General features: G+C 41.3%; 1 protein-coding gene across 1 annotated transcript in view; it reads left to right on the top strand.

The window, feature by feature from the left end:
• The window catches only part of CEMIP2 (cell migration inducing hyaluronidase 2), a 380,005-nt gene that overhangs the window by 301,857 nt on the left and 52,457 nt on the right, over positions 1 to 25,691 (top strand). Inside the window, exons 16-20 of the mRNA XM_085633019.1 lie at positions 1,781 to 1,958; positions 9,197 to 9,412; positions 20,010 to 20,218; positions 22,755 to 22,940; positions 24,472 to 24,691. Coding sequence (XP_085489145.1) covers positions 1,781 to 1,958; positions 9,197 to 9,412; positions 20,010 to 20,218; positions 22,755 to 22,940; positions 24,472 to 24,691 — 1,009 coding nt within the window. The remainder of the gene's footprint in view (positions 1 to 1,780; positions 1,959 to 9,196; positions 9,413 to 20,009; positions 20,219 to 22,754; positions 22,941 to 24,471; positions 24,692 to 25,691) is intronic.

The following is a 25,691-nucleotide window of genomic DNA, read 5'->3' as shown; positions in this document are numbered from 1 at the left end:
GGCCTCCAGAAAATTCCCTGCCCTTATGTTTGCTGACGACACCCTGCTGCTGTCCAAATCCCCAATGGGCATGCAGCGGGTGTTGGACCAGTTTACAAGTTTTTGTAATAAAAGGAATTTGGTGGTCAACATTGGTAAAACAAAGTATATGGCTTTCAACGTAAAATCGTCCAATTATCCACATCCTAAAATGGAAGGAGTCGCCTTGGATCGGGTTTCTATCTTTGAGTATTTAGGCTTGACCCTAAATGACAAGATGGGTTGGTCCCCACAAATGTCTAAAGCCAACTTAAAACTCAACCAGGCTGTGGGGGGCATCCTTAAAGTCCATAAGAACTGTTGCTCAAAAATTATAAGTGCCCCTCTAGAAATTTACTGTGTTCAATCTAGATCCTCTACACTGTACGGGGCTGAGCTATGGGGTTTCAGTAACACAAATGACCTGATCATTACTGAAAACAATTTTTTGCGGAAACTTTTATCACTTCCAATCAATACTCCGCTTATGCCATTGAGGATGGATCTTAATATTCGTCCTATTTCTGAGGTCATTGCCATGCGTCCAGTGATGTATTGGAAAAGGCTTTGGAGTACACCAGAGTTGGCTTGTTACAGAGACGAATTGAAAGTAATCTTGGGTTTACTTGGGGCTGACAAGATCCCCTGGCTCCAGTATGTTAGGCAGACATTATTCAACATTGGCCTTGCCCATCTCTGGACTAATCCAGAGAATTCTATCTTAGGCACTTCCAAAAAAAGTCTTGCCCTTGCACTCAAAGACTACTTTCTCACAAAAGCTAACCGTTTAGTTTGGCCCTCTAGCCTGACCGACCAGTTTTTGGACGTTAAGTGTTATTACGCCTTTGTACCTGACCTCGATGTTATTCAGCCCACTCTAGCAAAGAAGCTGTTTCTCCAGTTCAGATATGGGTCACTCCCTTTATATTCTTTCACTGATAAATGGGTGGGTGTCCTTGAGCACAATTGTCCGGGGTGCTCATCTGAACAGGAAACTATGATACATGTTGTGCTTTTTTGCCCAGCATACGCCAGCATTCGGAAGAAATGGAATATTCAGCTATGCTTGAATCTGGGTATTAGGAGCTACCTTGACTTTTTCAGGGTTTTGCGAAGTGATTTAAATCCACTTGTCGTGGTAACAGTTTCTAAGTTTTTACTTGCAATGTGGTTAATCCGTAGGAAATTGATATGCAACAATACAGATTGATTGATTGTTATAAATAAAATGGGGGGCCTTATTTGTTGATAAAACAGTATGTCATTTTTATTCTCATTATGGTTTTTGTATTGATTGAATACATCATTATGAATTGTTTTATTATGTACTTTTATGATTTTAAACAATCGAAATAAAGGTTTTTTTTGTTGTTGTTGTTAACATTTGTGTCATATTTACAAATACAAAATTTCAACCTAATGGAAATTATGTTTGTGTTAATTGTATACCTGTGAGTACATCTGTGAATCTGTGAAGGCATATATTTACCATGTAGTCGTGAGATTCCTTGTGACTAGCATGAATGTCTGAAATTTGCTTCCAATGTGGACATAGCCCAGCTGGAGTCAATTTTTTGACTACCCAAGCTTAAGCTTACCATACCTTTCTAAATCATGAATGCAGCCACTGAATGCTAGACAAAGAAGAGCACTCATTTGTCAACAATGTTTTATATATATATATGAATCCTTTGGTTGCAAACATTTGAGATGTGATGCTTACCAAATTGAGTTGTTATTATGCTTTACGTATTTGTAATAGGACCTTTCCAATACGAGGATTCCAGATGTATGATGGCCCAGTGCATCTCACCAAGAGTACCTTCAAGAACTATGTTCCATCACCTGACCGCTTCACCAGCGCCATTGGATTCCTCATGAAAAACCCATGGCAGATCACACCAAAGAACAACATTTCATTTGTGAAGTTTGACGCCAATGTAAGTTGATCAGTCATTATTGAATGAATAAACAGCATATTAGCCTAAATTGCAGAAAACTGAGACACTTAGACTGACTGTATTGAGGGCTTCCTTAGATTATATGTATTCTGATATGCCGCCTAAGGGGCACTGACCTTTTCTTCCGAAGGTACTGTGTATGTTCTCTTGTGATCTAGGCAGACAGTGTACAAAATGGCGTGTTGAGTGGGGTAAGTCACCATCTCAAATAATAACCACAGTCCTTGTGTGGGTGAATCACTGAAGTCACTAAATTAACCTGGGCTCATACCCCTAGTACCTATGGCATAAAACAGACCGGCTTAATTTAGTTGCAGTGTGTAAAGTATTTATGCAATACTCAGTAAAAAAAATCCAAACACAACATAAGAAAAATCCCAAACCAATTTAGAAAAATAGAGTATGTTTTAATAAATAAAATGACATGAATGACAAAAGCACAGTAAGTAGAATTGAGGTTATGAATTTTTAATGTTTGTAATGAATTACAAATGCCGACAAAAAGCATTAAGCACCAACTGCAGATATCTGGTGCCCGAGACTGGGGAAAAGGTAAGTTTTAAGGCTGACTGTGATATAGAGCAGGTGCAATCAGAGAGCCAGGTTCCTCTCGGTGGTAAACTTACCCCCTGGTGTTGACAGCCTTTGGTGAGAAAAGAAGGTTGGCTGACATCGATTAGACAGAGCTTGACATCAGCAAACTTTGGCGTTAGGATAGAGCCTCAGTGTAGCCATTGATTTTCATCAGGAGAAGTTCACATTTTCATGTCCCAGAGGCCTTAGGGACCTGTCAGGTCCTCCTTTGTGACTGTGTTGAGGTTGCTGTGGATGGAGTCGAAGCTGCCTCAGCATTGACCAATTTTGACATCAAGTGGCGAATGTAGCGGGAGCTACGGCAACGTCAGGCCAAGTGGCTATAAACCCTCTTTGGAACCGCTGGGCAGGTTGGTCCCAGTCTTCTGATGGCTCTCCAGGTAAAAAGTTCACAGAAAGTTTCTACATCTCAGGTTTTCAGGAGAAGGACATTCTGACACCAGCCAAGGGTCTAGGAACTTGGGGACAGCACTTGGGAGTCAGGACTCACTCCAGCAGAGGCAAGCAGCAGGGTCCATGGTAGGTCCAGTTAGAACTGGTCATCTGGTAATGCAGGGGAAAGGCCTCTTGAAGCTTGTTGTGTCCCTGTAGCTCAAACAGGAGGTCCGCCTTATGAGCCTTGGATTCGGAGCCTGGGTTCAAGTGAAACAGATCCAGTCTTCTAAGGTCTTCAGACAACTGGGGCTCTTATGGATCTTTCTCAGACCTACCAATTTTCTGAGGAGGCTACTCAGGATGCCACATTTACACCCTGTGTCAGTGCTCCAAACTCCTGGCTACTTACTAACCAATGGGGTAAGCCACTCTTAAACATGGCAGAACCCTTCTTACCCTGTGCAGAGCTTCAGTGCCCACTCTAGAGGTGTGGCCAATGAGATGAGCAACCCCTCCTCTGTGGTTACTCAAAACTGGTTCTGGGGGCAGCTCCTCTCCCTTAGGGCCTGATGCCTCACTGGCTAGGTGGACAAAGGAAGGCGACACACCCAGGTGTTAGCTACATCTGACTGTGACAGGGTAGGCCCCCTTGAAGTTGATTACGGTCTTGGGCACTGCCCGGATTGTCGGCATGGCAGAGAAACAGAACACCTTCCCACACCCAAGGCCTTTGTCTATGCACTCTGGGAGCAAGACCACACCTCAATGAGAGAGCTATTCTGCTCCTGAGTGACATTTGAAAGCTCATTCAAATGAACTTCTAGAGGCTTTAGACAGGTAAAAGGTAACTTTTCTAAAAGTACATGTTCTAAAATATGTATTATAAATCCAGCTTTCCCAATAAGTTAGGTTTGTAATAAGTGTTTTACAAAGTCCAAAGATGAACTCTGTAACTGTTTTATAATTGGAGATAGCAGTTATTGAATGTAATATTGCATACGATTGCTTCCCTATGGAACAGCTAATCCTGCTAGGGTGAAAAAAGATTTGAAGGCTTTTTAACTGTAAGAACATGTATAACATCAAACCTTTACATGTCCTACTTTTACATAGCATGCATCCTGCCTTTATGGTATTCATGGCCAACTTAGGGGTGACTTATTAATATTTCAAAGGGAGGTTTACTCCTTTTAAATGGGTTATTTTGACAGATCGAAGTGACAGCTTAAACCTGCACCACTGCTACACATGGCTGGCCTGCTGTCAGGTGTGTTCTGTCATGGCAGTGGGTGGCATAGTATGTGCTTCAGCCCCCTGGTGATAATTAACTTAGAGGCCCTGGGTACACTTTAGGTACCATATACTAATTTATAGGTATGCCAATTAGGGGTTTGCTTATTTCGTCATGTTGAAAGGGGGAATACAGGCACTATACCTCCAGATCATTCCCAGGTGTAGTGGCTTAGTGGACTAATGCGTCCACTGTAGGGGCCTATGTTTGACCTTATGGTCACAGGCTCAAATCCCGGCAGGACCACTCAGTCTTTCATCCTTCTGAGGTCGATACAATGAGTACCATTGAGTTTGGTAGCAATAAACAGCTGTTATTCAGCGCCAAGATACCCTGCTGGGTAAACATGCACTTTAAAAATACACATATTATATTTTGTTAGCATGGGTAAATTGCGCAGAGTTCCAAGGCAAACAGAAAATGTTAAGGTAAAAATCTAGGGGAATAATATGCAAAAGATGGCCATTTCCAACAAAGAGCATCATCAATAGTGCACTGTAAGTAGTAATATATGCTAAAGAAATTATTTCAATTGGTCGTTTAAAAGAGTGATATATGCCACAACTAAAATATTTATTGCAGGCGAAAATTTTGTATGTTGGGCCCTCGAAGCAAAATTCCATATGATCCTTCACATTATATTTAAGAGTTGTAAAAATATTTTTCAAATAAGTAATTTACTTGCCTCTCAAAGACGTACAAAGCCAATTAATGTCTAAGGGCCTGATTACGAGTTCAGCAGTTCATTGAACCGCCAAACCCATGGTGGAAGTCCCTGGACTGCTAGACTGACTGTCCACCCACAGTATAACGGATACAGTGGTGTGGCCGCTACAGGTCTGCTGAAACCCCTGGGGATCATGGATCCTGCGGCGATCTGTGGCCCTAATATGCAGGCAGTGCTGCTGTGGCACTTTTAAGCATATTAGGAGTTTCCTCACTGCCACAGTTTTCATGTCCGTGAGGCCGCCATAAAAACTGTGGCCATGAGGAAACAAAGAGGCCCTACTGGCCACTCGCTGCCTTTCCACAAAGTTAATCTACTTTGGCTGCTTAGCAGAATTTGTGGGCTGGTGCAAAGATCCTCATGTCAATCCACTTCAGTTCAAGCTTTCTGATGTTCACCTATTTGCTCTTTCGTTTGTCCAAAAAAGGCTTTGTTGTATGCCGAGGTTAAAGGTTGTTTGTTGCCAAATTTTGGCTTTTTGCATTTGCCTGATCAGATATCGCTTTTCAATTCACAGCTTGTAATGCATTGTTTAAAGGGGCTTGTGTTCGTGTTTCATCTTGCATTCACTATTAAGCCATTGGGGGGGGCTTAACTTGGTCCTTGCTCTCTTCATGCGTGTTATACCTGGCATCTTTGGGCATGTGTCTCCTGTCTTTGTGCCTCTGACCCCCTGTTTTTGACTGTGTGCTGCATTTTGTTTTTGCTGGTGTTAGAACTCTGGGCACTTTAACACTGCTGACCAGTGCTAAAGTGCAAGTGCTTCCTGTCTAAAATGTAAGTAATTGGTTTCTCCATGATAGGCATAGTTAATTTATTAGTAAATCCCTAGTACATTGCACTGTGTGCTCAGAGCCTGTACATCAAATGCTACTAGTGGGCCTGCAGCACTGGTTGTGCCACCCACATGAGTAGCCTTGCAACCATGCCTCAGACCTGCCACTGCAGTGTCTGCGTGTGCAGTTTTAAACTGGCATTTCGACCTGGCAAGTGCACCCACTTTCAAGGCCCAAACCTTCCCTTTATAATATGTAAAGCACCCCTAGGCTATGCCCTAGGTCCCCTGTTAGGCAGGGTGCGGTGTATTCAAAAGGTAGGACATGTACTGGTGTGTTTCACATGTCCTGGCAGTGAAATTCTGCTAATATCATTTTTCACTTCAGCAAGGCCTATCTCTCCTATAGGTTAGCATTGGGGCTGCCTTGAAACATCTTACAAGTGTAGCTTTCAACATGGAGCTTGGGGTCTCTGGACTCACAATTTTAAAAAATACATATTTTAGTAAGGTTTGTTTTGAAATTACAGGTCTGGAAATGGCACTTTTAGAAAGTTGGAATTTTCTTACATTTTGTGCCTCTGCCTTTCTGCTGAATACACGCCTGGGTAAGGATGATGGTTGGACTCTAGACAGTCGCACAAAGGGAGAAGCATATCCTGAAGGCCCATCACCAGGCTGAATGCCCTTCCTGAGCTAAAGTGGTAGGAGGAGTTAACACTGACACTTTAATTGGGCTTTGCCTGTCCTTACACAAAGAGGTATCCATCGCCTACAGTGTGTCTGGAGCCAGGGCAGGGAAAGGCGGGGGCTTGTGCACTGCAGAGACTTTCCTTCAAAAACTAAAATGGGTATACATACTGGACATGTGACCCCTTCCTCAGAATACTTCTGGGTTGAGGACATTCTGCCAAGAAGAAGAGCTGGATAAGCTGTCAGGAGGAACTTCCACTTTGCTGTTTGCTTTGCTGTGTTGGCCTGCTGCTTATGTCCTGGGAGTGAAAGGACTGGACTTTGCTTTTGACATCCTGCTTCCAAGGTTATCCGAGGGCTTGAGTTAAGCTTGCCTCCTGTTTAGAAGTCTCAGGGCCGTCAAAGACTGAATCTGCCAGTGCCTGGGTTCTTCTGCTGAGAGTCCTAACTTGCCAAGTGGTGCCAAGTCCAGTTCCTGGGGCCTTGGAAGTGAATTCTGGTGAATTCAAGGAGAAAATCTATGCATCGACTCCGAGCTTCATCCCAAACCGTCTCATCGCTGCAAAACTTGACGCATCACCGTTCCCAGTCTGGATTTTCAACACATCATCCCTGGGTGCCGATTTCTTCGACTCTGCACAGCAGTAAGGAACCCAATGCATCATGTCCACCACCGACGCATCAACCGCCCTTCCAACAGTATGGAACCTCCGCATCACATCCCCTGTAGCAGTAAGGAACCATCATATCACCTACTTTTTTGATGCTTCACCTAGCCTGCACCTCACAACGTCTTTGATTTTTGAAATATCTAAGGTACTTTGTCCTAAAGAAGCACATCCATTGATTTCTATGGATTAAACTTCCTTAACATTTTTAAAAGTGATATTTTGACTTGTGCAAGTTGTTTTTTTGTCATTTTGGTTTTGGTTTAGTCGGGTAAATATTGGCTATCTTTCTACACTGGCGTGCAGTCCTTTTGTAGGGAGGGGGTATATATATATATATATATATCACATTGCCTCTGAGATCAGCCTGACTGCTCTGTGCCAAGCTACCAAGTGGGTAAGCAGGGGTTATCTCAGCTGTGTGACTCCCTTATCCTGACTAGAGTGAGGTCACTACTTGGACAGGGTGACAACCACTGCCAACTAGAGACCCCATTTCCAACAATGTGCCTATGCACAACTGTTCTTTAAGGTTGCAGACTCTTAGAACAGCCTTCCTCGTTGCAATCACTTTTGTACTTCGGGTCAGTGAAGTGCAGCTTCTGTTAACGCAGCCTCCATATATTACCTTTTTCCTGGACATGTTCGTACTTTGAACTCTGGCATAACTTCTCCTAACAGTGGTGTTGCCCTTCCTTGGGGGACAGTCTAGCATGCTTCCTGCTTTCTTCACACTGCCACAATCTTAAATGGAGAATGCGTGGTTTTCCCTGTTGTATCTCACAAGATCCCTTAGTTTGTATATCAGTCAGACTAAGGAACACCAAATCGACGACTTTCTTCATTGGATTTGCCATTACAAAGAAGATAGCAATTGCTAAAAAGTTTCCAGATCCAATCTGGCACCTGGGGGAGTTCAGTGGGTGAGAAATCGGCAGTTCGAGTATCCACCAGAAAGATGGTGACCAAAAATAAGAAACTTGTTCTTTTAAAACAACATCACTTACTTTCAGAGGCGTTAACTATTTCCTTTTCACAAAGTGTGCAATGCCTCATCTGGTCATAGTTTCAAAGTATGCACTTTATATACCTCAGAGTTCCATTCTGTAAAAATGTTGCTGTATTTTACCTTTGAGTGTTTCTATGTAAAACTCTTAACTTTGGATGCGTATGTCTTTTGAAAAGACAACTCTTGTCAAAGAAGACACCCACCCTTTCGGCATAGTGCCTGTAGAAGAGCAGTTCATTGTAGCAACATGTTTAATATTTACATTTATGGTGCTCTACTGCCTCAGCAGGTGGGTAATTTAAAACAGAGACATATTAATGCTAATTAAAAGGAAATGTTCAAAATTATCAGTGTTTGAATTTATTGAAAAATCTTCTTATAGTGATTGATACCGAAGTTTTTTTAGGTCTTTTTTGAGTACTTTTGAACGATTAAAGTTGATGTCTTTTCTGCTTTGATCTTTGTTCCCAGGCCTGTTTCTGTGGTTTTTGTTCGTCTGACTTGGGGCAATTACCAACCGAGAGACACATTTCCAAGTGCAACATGGTACCCTTCATGTTGTGATTACAGCTCGTGGGAGAGGCCCAGATTCACAGGGTGGTGGTAGCTGGAGGCCAAAGCACACATGGAACTGAAACATCTGCTACATCTGCACTGCAGGCGCGTTCAATGTTATTGCATGGCAGTGCTTAGCATTCAGTAGCTTCAGGTCTGTTTAGATAAAGAAGGCTTCACAGATGGCCTTCTACATGCACAGGGTGGTGCATACGATTAATTCACCTCAAGCACTTTCTATTTTAATATTTTGTACACGCTGATAATCCATGCACACCTCAGATGGATGTGGACATTTCTGTACTGCCAATGCTATAATGACATATAATTGTATACATTCCTACTGTATGGCAACTGTAGTTGCCCAACAGATTGTTAATTTTAGAAACCTATTGGATCACGACAAAGACACAAGCAAGCTTACTTTTTGAAACTCTCAGCAAACCTATATCCGGTTAAATTAGTAAGATTATTTATTAAAATGTACATCTTAAGCCAATTTTATTCATCATTCCTTTCTCCCTCTTCAGGTTTCCTTGAAAGCATTCTTTGGGAGACCTGGGCCCTGGTTTGAAGATAGCGAGTTAGATGGTGATAAAAACTCCGTATTCCATGATGTTGATGGATCGGTCACGGAATACAAGGACACCTATGTGGCGCGGATGGATAATTACCTGATCAGACATCCAGACTGTATCAATATGACTGAATGGAATGGAGTGATCTGCAGTGGCACCTATGCACAGGTTAGAGCCATCAAATAGATGTGGTCATTTGCTCGTGCTCATGCCATTGTCTGTTGTCAGAATGTTTCTGAAGTAAAATTTGCTTTTTGTATATGATTTGTAAGTAAGCATTGCACAAGCGGGCCAGGAATAAGCTTCATAAATCTGGGTGCAACCGTGCATATTTTTATTGCTTGTTGCCAATGGCCCACCACTACTGGGATAAGAAAGATACAATTAATTACATTGGTAAGTGTTGCCTAAGACCGTGCATGCACTATTGTGAAACATATTATCCTGCATTAGGCTTAGAACACGCCCATTGTTTAACTTTGGTTGGCTTAATTTTTCGTCTGTCTTGCTTGCTTCTCATTTGTTTGTTTATGTGCTTTCCTTCATCTCTTGTGCGTGTTCCACCTCAGAAGCATAAACGTATTACTGTGTTTTCAGCTGCTGCTTTTTAGGTCTCGCCTGACCCAGCGCATGCGCTGGTCTGGCGAGACTTTTTGTTAGGGCTCAAAAAAGTGCTACCACTGTAGCCTAGAGCTACAGTGCATATGCGCGGGCGCACACGCCTCACTTTCGAGGCCGCACGGCCCCTTTGATGTTTGATCGCGATCACTTTCGCGGCCGCACGGCCGCTTTGATGTGCTCCGTGAGCCAGTTTTTTTTCCCCCTGTTTATTCCTTCTATGTAGTAATGGTGGCACCCCCGTGCTTTAGCTTAAACATCTTAGGCTAAAGTCGGGTGCTGAGATTGCTTCAAAAGTAAAGAAATAGACAATTCTTTACTTTTGAAGCAATCTCGGCACCCGACTTTAGCTTAAGATGTTTCAGCTAAAGCACGGGTGCCGCCATTACTACAGAGCAGTAATAAACAGAAACAAGCATTGGCATAGCCAATAGGTCTCGCTTTTGGGACCTTATAAGTATTTAGTTATGCAACTGTTGCATGGCTAAACACTTATAAGGTCCCAAAAGCGAGACCTATTGGCTATGCCAATGCTTGTTTCTTTTTTGATTAAGCACCCTACCAGAGTGCATGTGTTTTTCCTCTGTCTCCCTTTTAAGTACATTTTCCCCCCTCTGCTTTGCTCTGTGTTCTTCTCTCTTGCCGGTTTGCTTCTCTCCTTTTCAGTGATACCCTCTAGCCCATGTACTTTATCCCTGTCGGCTCCACATCGCTCTTTCATCTGTTTGACCCTCTACCTGCACTCTCGTATTGCTTCTGCCCCCCATGTTCCTTCCCCCTGCTTAAACAAATGCCCCCATGTTGCTTCCGCTCCCCCACCAGTGCCCACCCATGCTAATTTCCAGAGTGTTGCTCCCCCCCATTCGCTTTAAAAAAAGGCTTTTGCACGTTTTTTCGTTGGGAGTTACCGATCCAACATTGATCAGTAATGCAAATGTAAAGAAAAAAGAAAGGGGCTGCGTCAAAACCTGGAATGCTGTATCAAACGGCTAAAACCATTACCATTGGCAAAGTCCAAAGACAAGGCCTGTTTGCTTTTCTAGTGTGTTTTTTTCTCTCGTAACATTAGCCTAAATACCTGTCTGCACCTAGACTAACTTTTTAATGATTATGAATGGTTAGTAATGATTGTCAAACTGCTGCACCAATCCTAGTAACAAAGCACATATGGTCGCTCATCGTTCTCATGTAATCAACGCAAACTGATTAACAAGTATCTTACACTACATTTAATAATGCAAGTCCAGGGGAAAGAATTAGTAATACAGTAAAAGGGTCTCCTTAAAACACTTATGTATACCTTTCTGCAACACCACGAAAATTTGCATAAATGCTACAGAAGTGAAACTGAACGCTAGCCTTAAATAGTATTGTTTTCCTCAATTAGTTTTGCCCTCGCCCCATGTCGATCTCACAACATATTTCTGCCTCCAATCCTCAGTCATTGTCTTTTGCAGTGTTGTGTTGTCTTGCTCTCTTTTAGAATAACTAATTTCTGATGACTCCTACTATGTTCTCTGTAAATCATGCGCTGCTCCCTTTGCAAGATCTGCACCAATTTGAACACATTGAGGATATGAAATGCTTGGATAGCTTCTTCTTCCAGATAAACAAAGTCTCTTAGGGAATTACATTATTTATAAATGTGTATCCTATTCATCCATTATAGTATCCGAAAAATCACGGTGAATGAAAAAAGAGAAAATCTTACTAAGTCAAAAAAATAACTTCCCTCTTACAACAAGCAGCGCAGCATTTTACAAACATTTCATGGAACAAAGGGAAAACACTTCAAGTCTTAATGTGAAAACATTGATTAATCATTTATCTATTTGATTATATTAATAAACATCTAATGAAATTGTGCTTCAGGAATAAATTACAGTCAATTATAAACATGTTAAATGAAGGCACTTATCCAAGCTCAATTTACAAATACACACATAATTAAAAATTACATTGTTTGTCAATACAACATTTAACCCTGCCTCATACTATCACTCATCAAACAGAGCAGCTCAAGGTCTCACTACAAACTTTTTAAGTAGGCATTAGCTTTCCTCCACCAAGGTATAACCCTCCCTGATTAACACCCACCAATTCTAAAGCTGGGCCAGATGCAAAGATATGGCCAATCAGATTTATTTATTTATTTATTTATATAATTTGTAAATCCCAACTCATGCCGTTAGGCATCTTGGCGCTATAGGACCTGAAAAAGTTGCTGTATTAGATGACCTCATCATGTTTAGCTTGAGCCGGGTGGCCTTAAGTCTCCTTGGGGAACATCCAGGTCTTTAGGGCCTTTATGAAAGTGAGTAGCGAGGGTGCAACTTTCAGTGCCATTGGGAGACTGTTCCAGAGCACTGCTGTGGCCCTGAATAAGCTCTTTCCTCCGCAGTTGGTTCTCCTAAAGGGGAAACAATCAAATTCATTGCGGAGCCAGAGCGTAGTGTCCTGGCTGAGATGTACCATTTGAGTCGCTCTCTAAAATGATCCGGCCCCAGTCCATGTAGCGCCTTGTAGGCCAGACAAAGAGCCTTAAATTTACAGCATTGTTTAACTGGCAGCCAGTGCAGTTTACTGATGGCTCCTCTTGCCAATTCATATTTGGGAATTTTGAGAACGAAACGAGCAGCTGCGTTTTGCAAGGTCTGCATCTTCTTTTCAAGGCCAGCTGCGAGTGTGCGATAGAGGCTGTTACAGTAATCTATGTTCATGAGAACCAATGCGCTGCTGGACGTTCTCAGAAGTTCCAGGGGCAGAAATCTTTCTATCTTTTTTATAAGCTTTAGCGAGAAGGATACTGATGTGATTTGGTTGACTTGATCCCTGAACTTCAGTTCTTCATCTATCAACACGCCCAGATTATTGACTTTCTTTACTGGTTCAGGGAGTGAGTCCAGTTTCGGTGGCTACCAGTCTGGCGTCCAGAGTAAGAGGTTGTTACCAAAGAGGATGACCTCAGTTTTGGTGGCATTTAGTTTGAGGTAGTTGCAATCCATCCACTTACTTACTTTGGTCATACAGTTTTTGAGTGCTGTACCTGAGTTGTTTTCGGGCTTTGCCAGCGAACCACAATTTGGGTGTCATCGGCATAGGACATTAGGTGAAAGCCTGCACTTCTGATATTTGTCGCAAGTGGAGCCACGTAAAGGTTAAAAAGTGTTGGGCTCAGGGCTGATCCCTGAGGGACTCCACAGGGTAAGGTGAACGACTTAGATGTATAATTGGCCATTGACACCGTATGCTGTCTGTTTGCCAGGAAAAATTTGAGGAGATCTAGTGCTGCATCCTCAATCCCTAGGCTGCTCATATGGTCCACTAAGATATTGTGGCTAACCGTATCAAAAGCCATGGAAAGATACAACAGGATAAGGGCCGCGATTGCAGTAACCCCCCCATCCCCCAACAATAGCCTATCAAGCGCTCCCACAGAGTAAGAAATCAGTGACAGTACTTACTACCCATTTTTTGTCACACCAGAGAGGAAGAATGATGGTGTGGTACTCCACCTCTAACTTGGTAACAACTCAATAGTTTCCCCTCCAGCATTCGAACACACTGAGTTCTCTAGTTTTCAACGTTTCTACATATATAATAAATCATTTGCAAAATTATTTGTATTCATTTTATGAAATGTCAATTGCGTCTTGCAATAAGCTGTGTATTGAAATGTATAATTCTATGTGCTTGTTGCTCCTAAAAAAAATAGTATGAAATGAGTCAAATGATTAATTGTGTCCGTGTGCGGCAGGTCTACCTTCCAACGTTTTTGCCTTATGTTGTGGTGATAGCAACCCAGACTCTTTTCTTATGTTTGTGTTGTCCACGGAGCGTAGTCTTGTGCTTTGCTGGAATATGTTCTAGCATCGCTTCATGCTTTCTAGTATCGCCTACATTGTAATGCAGTCCTTCACTCAAGTTTTTAACTTGCTACTGTCAGACAGTGATCCATATGGAGAGTGCCAGTATGACTGCTCCACCGATTTCTGTTCCAAGTAAACCTTGGCAGTTCATTACTCTTCGTTGCACAACTACCCAAATCTATAGGATAAAGTAATTCTGAAATTGTACATCTACTATCTGAAATCACATTCATTGACATAATACGTTAAATGTGGAAGTTTGCATCACCTGAACTAAAGCATATTCTTTTTATGCTTACTGGTTTCCATTATGTTTGGTCGAGGTTCACAATTCACTTCTCACAACCCTAGAAAGAATTAATTGAAATCGGGCAGTATCTTAGTCCGATTGGAAATGGGGGTGCAAGTCTGTAAATTCATAACCCAAAACTAAAACAAGCCCCTTTATGACCATGCAGTAACCCTACACATTCTTGTGTTCATTAATTCAAGCAAAATATGCCACTGGCCTATATAACAAAAACTACGTACGTCAGTTGAGCACAGTTAAAAATTAAACAATTCCAAAAACATAACGTATTAAAAAAGCATACATTTTTTATTGTACTATACAAAAAAGAGGGATTAGCCTCCACAATTTTTAAAAAAACAATTAAAAACAATTCATATACAGAAAACAGACAGTCGACGCAGCGTTTCTTGAGTTATTGATGTGGCACCTTCTTCAGAACGTTTTCTATACATAAGAAATAATTCAATTACTTAAAGGCTCTATATTACTGACGTACATAATAACTGTAATTTGTTACAAACCAATTAGCCCCTCTTTACAAAAATCCCCTATTTTGAATCCGTTTACTTATGGATACTTTACAAAAATACACCATACTGTAAATGTGACTCTATTTCTGGATTTTATCACCAATCATTATTTATGTATCTCAATGGATTACACAATAATATTAGCAATGGAATTTTTTTACACTGGTATAATTTCTATAGATTTGGTTCACAAAGGAAATGACATACCTCTAGTTTTTTTTTTACATTGAAACTAGTAGTCAAACTTTCAATTTTAAAAAACAACAAAGTGGCCTCATGATTTGCACTGTTGCTGTTTACCGGTGGTATTCACTCAAGTGACCTATCAAAAACATAGAAAAATGTACCAACACTCGTGTCAATTGACATTAATTCTTTGAGTTTAACTTGGCTAAAAACCTTAAATTACATGCATGGCACCGTACCTGTTGATATAAAATCAAAAGCATATAACATGCTGTACGTGAGAAGGCCACTGTGTTTTAATTGGTTTCAAGTTCATAAATCACAGCTCGTAAAACAAGGATAAAGATCTGTTTAGAATGATGGCAAACATATATGACTATAAATAAGTCATCTAGATATCAAAGTAGCTGTGCTCAACTGACATACGTTGTTTTTGTTATATAGGCCAGTGGCATATTTTGCTTGAATTAATGAACACATGAATGTGTAGGGTTACTGCATGGTCATAAAGGGGCTTGTTTTAGTTTTGTATTATCTCACCCTGTCCCAATTGGATTCTAGGGTATCTCCCTTTGTTTTTGTGGTGTAAATTCATAACAACCACTGCTTTGTACCCAACTAAAAGACTTTGATGGAGTGAGCCTAAGGGATCTCGGGAGGGAAGATCTTATGAGCTGTTAGGCGTGCCGGGGGAGGGAAAATAATGTTTCAAAAACAACATTTTGAGGCCATTCAACACATACACGCTGTGAGGTACATGTATGTTGCTCTAAAAGAGGTTGAAAAAGACTGTCACGGAAACTTACAGATATATGTTGTAGACTCCAATTTCAAATAATGAGGTTGAGTATCTGCAGCAGCGACGTGTGGGTGTGTTTGTGCACGTGTGTATTTGTAAAATCTCCAAGTCAAAATGACATTAAGATGGCCTGGTAGGTCAGTTCAACCTGCTCTATTAATGTGTGTATGCATGGCATGAACGAGCATGATTATTTGTGTGTGTGTGTGTTGTGTGTGTGTGTGTGTGTGTGTGACCTCAAGATTAGGTAATTTTGAGTTACGTTTTTGATAAAGTGATCCCTAACTCCAGGCAGCAGCAGTGTGCTATACAGAGAATATGAGTCCTACATCTAAAACTAACATTCCTGGATATATCACTATATGGTTGGTGTGTGGGTACTGTCCAGTTACACAAGATTGCAAAACAAAAACGTGATAAGGAAGTGGGGCATTGCAACAAGTTAGTGGGGCAATAATGAACCGTCTGGTCTCAATGTGTGTTGTTTACACCCCTTGATTAGTACTGCGCTGTGGTGTGTGAAAACTGGGCTGATGTAAAAAAGCACTTCAGAAACTCTAGAGCGTAGGGGGCTTTGGACACGCAGTACCTCTGATCCCGAGTGAAATACAACAGTCATTGCCTCACCCACCTGGGAATCATCAGATCTGAATGCCAACCTGAGAATACATTCAAGTGGGCAGATGGTGAATAAAAGCCCCTGAAGCTGCACCCCTGCTTAACATATATTAATTGTGGTCAGCTAGGCAACACCTACAATCGAAGAGTAAAACTGAGTGTAAGCGAATTTCTTTAGCAGTTTCTACACTTTTTTATTAATTAACCCGAGTACAGACAGGCAGTCTTTTGTATGGTTCTAATTGATATTCTGTGTAACGCACAGGCTTAACTCATTAAATGTTTTCATTCCAACTTTTCTTGCCGCCCCTTTGCAAAAAATGCATGTTCTATTTAACCGTGATTATTGCTTGTGATGTTATTTGGTACCAGATTGCACAAAAACGTTTTAAGAGGCTTCTAGACTCAAACAGACACTTTGTAACATTTCACTAAGAAGAGACCAAGGAGGGACTAGTTTTCATGAGAAATTGCTTTACTGATGAGTAACGTATTCAGCTCTGTCCATAGTAACTGTAGTTCATGGAATATGTAGCTGTAGATAAACATGCTCTGCATATTCCTGCCATCTAGTGTTGAACTCAGGTGTGTACAACTTTTTATCTTTGAAGAAGTCTTTTGCGTCACGAGGTGCATTGACTCCTCCTGTAACTGTTACTGCGCATGGACATCGGCTCCATCGTTTGATTGTTTTCATCCACCGACTGGTTTTGTACGTGTGTTGCTAAAACTCTGAGTCGATGCCGAATGGTGCTCCAACTCTGGGCCTTCCGGTGCTTCCACCCCTGGTGTAAACCAGTTGCATTCTTTGCAGTCTTCTCGACATTGTCTCAGTTTCTACAGTATCTGCATCTGAGATATCTTCACCGCTCCAGTCGGACCTCTCCCCCTTGGGCCCTTCTCAATCACCCTTCTCAAGAATGTACAGGCTGTAACGGAAAAGCCCTCTTTCCAGGACTGTCCAGAGTGCCACTTGAAGTAGTTGTAGCAAGATCACCATCTGGTCTGTAAACTCTGCTTGTCGCCAGAGCATGACAAGACCTTCTGCCTCCTATGATCTGGAGCTCCAGGAGTCAGCTACGAGGATTATAGTGTGTTGCCACCCAGGTGACCATGACCCAGAACTATACCCAGCCAAGCCTTCCCCTCCTAATAATACCACCTCCTATCATGAGGTCATTCATAGGACCGCCACCCTTCACAAGGTGAACTTACACAATTCACAAAGGAGGATGGCTTCTAGCGGAAACGCTCCCACACACTCCGCACTCAACACAATACCTACCCATGCTTAAAGGCATGTTTAAATCCACTCAAAATGATTTTAAAGAGCCAGTTAAGGGCCAAGTAATCACACTGAGAGTTGACAAAAATTAGACGGCATCCCCGTCAGACTTGCGTTACATCATGGGGGCCCACACCCAGATCACCCTATATCTTCTTTATGATCTTGGATTCACTATCAATGTGGAGAAGTCCTTCCTCCAACCCCTTCAGGTACACCCCTCTTTAGGGGCAGTTCTAAATTCAGTTGCTGGAAAGGCTTAACCCAGCCCCAAACTGGTCCAAGCTTTCCAGCGTCTGTCTTTTTTTCAGCCAGATCTTCAACTAACAGTCAGGACAGTAATGCACCTCCTCGGAATGATGGCCTCCTGCCTAACCATTGTTCACCACACTTGATTGCACATGAGCCCACTTCAAGATGTCCTGGCGGCACATTGTACACAAATTAAGTGTCTCTGGGAGGAGCTACTGGTGATTTGGGCCAGCACATAGTGCTCTGCAGTGGTGGAACAGCAACACCCCGTTGCAGGGCAGGCCCTTTATAGAGCCACTTCCCCAAGTGACCATCACCACAGATGCGTCTCACAAGCTGGGGGGCGCATTTTCAAGGAAATTACCATTCAGGGCATGTGAACACCAGTTTTAATGACCTTTCACATCAATTATTTGGAATTACTGGCAGTCCAACTGGCTCTCAAAGCTTTCTACTGCCATGTACATCACAAAAGAGTCTTGGTCGAAACTTACAACATGACTGCCATGCATTACTTTCGGAAACAAGGGGTTTCTCGTTCTCTCCAGCTTTCAACGTTAGGACAGAACTATAGGCGTTGGGCAATCCACATCAAGCTATATCTACTAGCGGAATACCATCAGGGAGCGAACAACAACTTCGCAGACCTGCTCAGCAAAATGCGGAAAAAGTCCATGAGTGGGAACTCCACTCCAAAGTCCTACTCCCATACTTCCAACATTGGGGGTTCCCCACAGTAGATCTGTTTGCAACCCCCAAAAACGCAAAATGCCCACGCCTTGTCTCCATGTTTCCGCACCCATAGTCCATCGGCAATGTGCTATGGACGAATTAGTCAGGGATATGTGCCTACAATTTCCTGCCTCTCTAACTTCTTTCATACGTGGTCCGGAGGCTACAGCAGATGTCCCTTGCCCTCATCATCGTGAGTTTTTACCCCCCAGGTTGCCCCTAACAACGTCCTGGAACCTCAAAATGTAATCCTCACTGGGCTCATGGAACCTCCTTTTGAGCCTCTTCACACGTGCCATCTCCCGTTTCTGCCATGCAAGGTAGCCTTTTTAGTCACAATTATTCCCTTCAGGTGTGTGAGTGAGATTCAAGCTCTCACACTGAAAGAGCCTTTTTTAAGGTTGACACTCCTAAGGTAGTTGTAACTAGCCCAACGTTCCTGCCGAAGATGGTCTCGCTTTTCCACCTCGGACAGTGCAGCTTCCATTGTTCTTCCTACACTCAGACTCCGTAGCAGAGAGAGCCCTTCACACGCTGGATATCTAGTGGGCTCTAATGTACTACAATGACAGGACGAAACCATTTTTGTAAAACAAAATAGTTATTTGTTGCCTACACTAAACCACACAAAGGCAGTGCCATTTCAAAATCGGGGATCGCTCATTGGTTAGTCAAGAGCATTTAGACCTGCTAAGCCAAAAGACAGCTCCCTGGTTCCCCTGGGCTGCATTCTACATGCCTTCCTCTATGGCTTTCCTGCCTAACAACCCAATAGCTGATATCTGTAAGGTATCTGTAAGGCAGCTACGAGGTCCACACCACCCATGTCCACCAAACACTACTGTGTGGATGTACTTGCACATCAACTAGCTCAGATGGGGCAAACAGTATTTTGTACACTCTTTCAATCCTCTGCAACATCCTTTGGCTAAGCACCGCATAGGGGAAAACTGATTTACAGACTATGCAAAGCACGTTTCTCTACAGCTACACGTGCCAAGAAGGTATATGTTACCCGGTAAGTATCTGGTTTGGGCATGTAGTGCTGTATTTTCCCTCCCACCTCCCCGGAAGCCTTTGTTTTTTGCAGGTCTTTTTGCTTTACTTTCCATTTCAACATTCACGTGCATGGTCAACTTCTGTCGCTTGTATGTTTCATCTCCATCCTCATCCGCCTTGCGATAATACAGTCTTATGATGGTTCCGCTGCCCATGCTTCATTACCAGTCATAGGAGGAGTCACTGTACCTTGTGACTCGAAATACTTCTTTGATGAAAAACAAGTTGTACACGTCCAAGCCCAACACGAGAAAGCAGGAGTATGCAGATCATGTGAATCTACAGCACTACATGCCACAAACAGATATTTACAAGGTAAGTAACATTTTCCTTTCATCTGCCTTTTCGTGAGACTCATTTAAGTGCATTTTCTGTTTCATGTGCGGCTCCATTTGCATATTCTTTGACTGTTGTTGCTGCAGAAGGATTTAATTTTATTTTTTGCTTAACAATTGTATAACCTGATTTATGTATGAACTTCACAAAGTATTAAGCAACTCTTTTGTTTAACAATTTACTCCAAAGATATATGTGCAAACCTGGAATCCTCAGAATCTTACTATGATGATTACAAGGGATGAGTACCCCTCCAAGCCCATGTCGTTAAAAGGCATCAATCAGCGGGCTCTCTACCAACAGTATCAGCCAGTTGTGATGCTGCAAAAATCATACACGATTCATTGGAATGGACAATCTCCACAAACCACGTTTCTTTACCTCATTAACTTCGACCGGTGAGATATTGAACACTTGTAATGTATTTTCTTTTCATTTCTCGTTCCTCCTAGATATTTGGTGAAATTAATGAGTAGCTGCAGATAGTAATTTTTCTTTCACTTTCAAAATAATTTCTCAACAACTATCTTTCCTCTAACTCTTCTTTAAACATGGCACAAAAGCTACTCTTTTCTACACTTGATAGTAGGGTATTATACATTTGTACAATTATTAATTTTTTGCTACGGTCAGCGGATATTTTTTTCAAGCAAGAATATGTGCCTATGATCTTTGTTGATTAACTTTCAAATACTTAAAATATACTTGTGGAGCACTATGGAACCTTTAACCACGTACTGTAGAATTGTGTGAATTATTTTGATTCATCTGGTCACTTTAATCAAGATTATCGTGCATTCAGCAAGAGTCGTTAGATATATAGTTTGGGGCTTTTTTTTGTATATGTGTGGCTGTATGAGAGGCCGGTTGTATGTTTATAGTGTTGTGTAAAAACAATGTTTTGCATCTTATGCCAATGTATTGCTTTCATAATGGCAATTAATGTGTTCAGATGCCATCTATTGGCATTATGTGGCAAGTATGCCAGACAATTCATGTTTTGCCATTAAATTGGCAGATACATCCAATTCCGGACTAGTAAGCCATAGAGGAGCCATTCCTCAGATACATAGTGAACTGGAAGTGTCAGGAGCACATACAATAGCCACCTCAAAGGTGATATCCCATGTCTTCTATCGACACAGATTTAGAATAGCAATCCAATTTAAGGATCCTGTAGAAGAACGGAGGGAACTCAACATTTGGAATGCCTGCAAAGCAGAAATTTGCTATTTAAATAAGTATAAATCTATCAATGGCACTAAGGTATGGGGCATTCTGGAAAAGTTGGCTTAATAATCTCACTGCAGACATACTGGTTGTCGACTCCCACTCTGGAAACCCTTTGGCAAAATTAAGATGCAGTTTACTGAAAAAACACTAGTGTGACTTAAGTGTGACTTTTAAGTAACTGATTTCTCCTTCAGTACCCTGTGATCATCTTGGGCCAGAACCCACATAGTTGTTGGTTGCTCTAAAACGATAGTTTGCGTCCAGTTTAAGTAGGCAGAGTAAGCTAGGAAAATTAACTTTAAGAACTTGCTGCAATATCACTCGCTGAAAAATGGTACAACATTTATATAACCTTTATTGTATGTTTGTCAGGAATTGTCAATGGCATTAAAATAAAACTGAACTCCTGGCTGTGTTGCACAGGTTTAAACTGAATGTTTTCCTTAGTAACAAGTGCACTGGTAGAGAGCAAAGTCTCTTGACCTTTTGAGGACATGATCTTTTTGTATACTAGTTAATGTCCTGATACTCAAGAAGTAGCAAGTCTGCTTTCTTAGTCAAACCTGTAAGTGAAGCCACAATAGCTTGTCAAACCGTAGATCACTTGTAGAATCACACACGTAGAATACCCCAACCAGGTAGTCCACTGCACCATCAGTTAAAAAATATGAGGTGGTGTCTTTGCTCAGGGTCTGCCACACACCCCCTATAGGCATTCCCTGCCAACTTAGCAAAGATAAGTAGATGATGGACGGAGCGCTGAAACTTTTCAGACACTCACCCGACCCCCCCCCCCCCACCCCCCGTCACAGATCTGGTATGAATCCATCATCGTTCTTTAGCTCACTTCGCCACCCCAGTTCAGACACAGCTATATGCAAATCAGTCTTGACCCTGTGCCTCATGGGAACAGTCCAGCCCGAACTGCTAAGCCATGTCTTCCCTGGACCGGAAACAAGCACTTTTTTACAAGGCTGGACACTTGTGGAATACTCTATTATCAAATTTTAGTTGCAAGAAAATACTTTAACTTTCTTTCTTCTAACCATCTTGTACTGGTGAGAGTTTAGATTAGTCCTACAATGGTCAAATGTAATGCCATTTATGAGGTTCTACCAACTTATCAAATTAAACATCTTAAGTGCATCCAAAATACTTAAGATTGCCTGATTTCTGGCTTCTAGAAAAACCAGTCCATTGTGAGCACGATTAAGATTCTGTGTGTAAGTGACTTGGCCTCTTGCTATAATAGAAATAAAATTAATTGTAATAGACATTTAAGATCACTGTACTCAAACAATGAGAAACTCTTGCCTATTCCTCTGACAAATTTTATTGTTAATAGTGAAGGTGTTTATTTGGCATGGCAGCTTAACCTCTCCATACCTCAAACTCCTCTTACTATGTCATGCTGACCTTTTGTACAGTTGTTAAAATGCACTTATTATAAGTTCACCAATGCTTGACCTACAGTTGATAAGAGGAGGGCTCGAAGGAAGCACTGTTTGACTACTTGAAATGACAAACTTGAAGACTTGAGAACAACGATTACACAACTCTCTAATCTATTTAAAGAAAACTGCACAGTGGGCCACTTAAGCACCAAACGAGATAGCTTATATCACTTTCAAAGCTAATATAGTTTATTATCAGACCGTTATTTGTTTCAGATACATTGGATTGACTGCACTTTATTTTCAGGAATGACTGGATTCGGGTTGGCCTCTGTTACCCCTTAAACACCACTTTTCAAGTATCGTCGGACATTGTCCAGAGGCAGACTACTGCGCTTTCTCATAGTATGGAGGAATATACGTCAGTCTCTACGATGGAGGAATTAGAGAAGAAGCGATCAGAAAAGAAGTTTTATTTTGATTCCAACACTGGGTAATATTTGCTATTTATGTGACATAAGATATAATAAATCCTATGAATTTATTCTGTTACTGTGGTGTTCTAGGGATTTGTAGATTGGAAAACACCAGTACTACCAAGTGATGGAATGCCGTTGCACAGCATAATATTTAATAATTTCTAAATTATTTTAAAAAATCATGAATATTTTTTATGCATTGAGAAGTTATTTCTATACATAAGACAAGCTGGGACTTGTTATTGTTCTAGAGTACTCCTGATCTAAAATGAAAACATCTTTCTCAATGACAAAAAAAAAGCAGTTTGCCATCTCAAAGATCCAAAATTGTTTTAGAAGTAAATCGCTTCACAGTATTCAATGAGAATTTGATATATTAGTTAAATCTAATTTTCCTTTCTGCAACAGCAGTCCTTATATTTGTAATCTAATGTGTCTTTTGGAAAAAAGGCAGCTTCAGGTATGACACCAAATGACTAGTCTTGGGAAGAGGGTGAGAAAGGACACACAAACCTTCTCTGTTCAGCCAGAAGTCGCTTTTGAGCAGCTGTTAGCTAGTAGAAGAAGTTGCTGTTCTTATTGGACCAGATTTCAGTTAAATTCTCCTGTGTTTTCTGTATGAGTTTTGGTCACTAAAGGGTTTTTGTTAGTAACAAAACATGAGAAGCAGACATTTTTTTCTTATACTGTTCGGAAGTGATAACTTTGGAAACTCCAATTTCTAAACATTCTAGAGGAGCCTAAATCGACCAGAAAATGTTGTTCATGGACTTGAGTCACAGGTGTGCCTCTTTCAGCAGTTGAATCATTGATCAATTTGTAGATTTAGATTAATGTGTTTGGCATGACACCTAGGACCCTTTACTCAACCAATGTATATGGCATGACTCCTAGGACTCTCTCCCTAACCAATGAATCACTGAGAGAGCCCTGAATAATCCATGGATACTCCACCTATCTCTCTCCTTTTCTTCCTACCACTTTCACATTTTCTCTTTTTCTCTCTCTCCCTCCCTTTCTTTTGTTAGTACGTCTGCTTTCTCTATTCCTTCTCATCTATCTTTATCTATGTCCACTTTTTTCTTTCCCCCTTGTGTTCTCCCCACTCCATGCTTTTATCTGGGCAGTAGCAAAAAAGACCGAAAGTAGAAATAGAACTGATAAAAGCACAAGCAAACTTTCAGATCAAAGTGTAATGCAAATTTCATCATTATTGTTTGTTCAGCAATAGCATAGCAGACAAGACCAACACAAAGATAACATGAATTGTATTGGCAGCTATGTTTGAATTTTAGTCTTATCAGTACTTAGTTAATTGACCTTGGTTTCCATACCTGTTTATTCAATTTAGGTGACTATCTGTTTTTTACCAATTCACGCTATCCATTGCTGATTGTTGTATGTTTTATAAACACGTAAGACATCAGTGACGTGCAGTTTATCTTTTGATTGTTGTGTGCTTCAAAGAGTGATCTCTAATTTTGGACATGATGCCTCGCTCTGCCAATATAAATCTAACTGCTGTGCTACACTTCTGCTTTGCAGGTTGCTCTTCCTGTTTCTCCAGGCTCAGCACAGTCGAGACGGCCACAGTTACTGCTCTACTGAGGGATGTGAGCGAGTCAAGATCCAAGCCGCTGCGCAGTCCAGAGATTCAAGTAACTGCATGGCGAGAGCGTATCCAAAGTTCTATAAATCACCCAGTGTTGTAAAGGCCATGCCAGCTAAGAGCACTGCACTTTGCAAGAACTGTGGGGCAACAAAGGTAATACAATTACCCTGTAGATAGTAAGGAGTAATGACTGCTCTGCCTTAAATTACGCCACTTGTACTTTCAATCTGTTCAGTTAATTTGCCATTAGTATAGTGTACACTGGAGCTGTTCACGCGATCCTTCTGCACTTTTTCTGGTCAGTATTTCAAATATTCCACACCCATAATTTTGTGATGCCTTAAACCTCTCTTTTTGTAGTAACTGTTCAAGTGAGGTCAGTGTTGCTCTGCAAAGTGTGTTACATCAAGCTACATTGTGACTTTTTGCTTCTTCTGAGTTATCGCACAAGGAAGGTTTTCTGATATGAATCGTACTTCAGCCTATAATTACAGATGTTTCAATGCACATATTCATTGCAGCCAATCCAGGTAGACATTGTTTTCAATGGAAATATGTCTTGACACCATTACTGGGTCTTCAAATCATAACCGAGTGTCCTGAACACTTCATCATACTATCTTTCTATGTACAAGGAAAGTTTAATGGATGTCCTCCAGTAAAAGTCAAGCATGATCATTCATTTCTTTGTATTAGTCATGAAACGTATATCAGTGCTAACTGCATTGAACTATCCCTTCAGTTTCGCCTACTCTGGCAAATAATGAGATTTTGTATAACCGTTTTGTTGATGCTTAATTTCTAATATTGTTCAGTACTATCAGGGGTGTAGCTTCAGGGTGGCTGTTTGGGGTGTTACACCCCCCCTAATTAATGAATTTTCTGGTAAGTTGTGTGGTACTGGGGCTTTCAGTTGTGTATTGAGAGGTTACTGTCGGATTTCACCAGGAGTATTTACACACACTGACAAAAATGCTCACACTTACTCACTCTCTGCTTTGAAAGTATTAAAAAATGTTGAATATTTTAAAACTATTGTATTTTCTCCCACCTAGTCCCTCTACCAATCCACATTTGTTTTCCTTTCCACTGCAAACTTTAGCCCCTCGCATGCGCCCTGCTTATCGTATAATGTATTTTAACATTATATGCC

This window comes from Triturus cristatus, chromosome 2_1 (genome assembly GCF_964204655.1).
Source record: "Triturus cristatus chromosome 2_1, aTriCri1.1, whole genome shotgun sequence".
NCBI classification, from domain to species: Eukaryota; Metazoa; Chordata; class Amphibia; order Caudata; family Salamandridae; genus Triturus; species Triturus cristatus.
The sequence above is the reverse complement of the archived record's forward strand: the minus strand, read 5'-3'. Positions and strand labels throughout refer to the sequence as shown.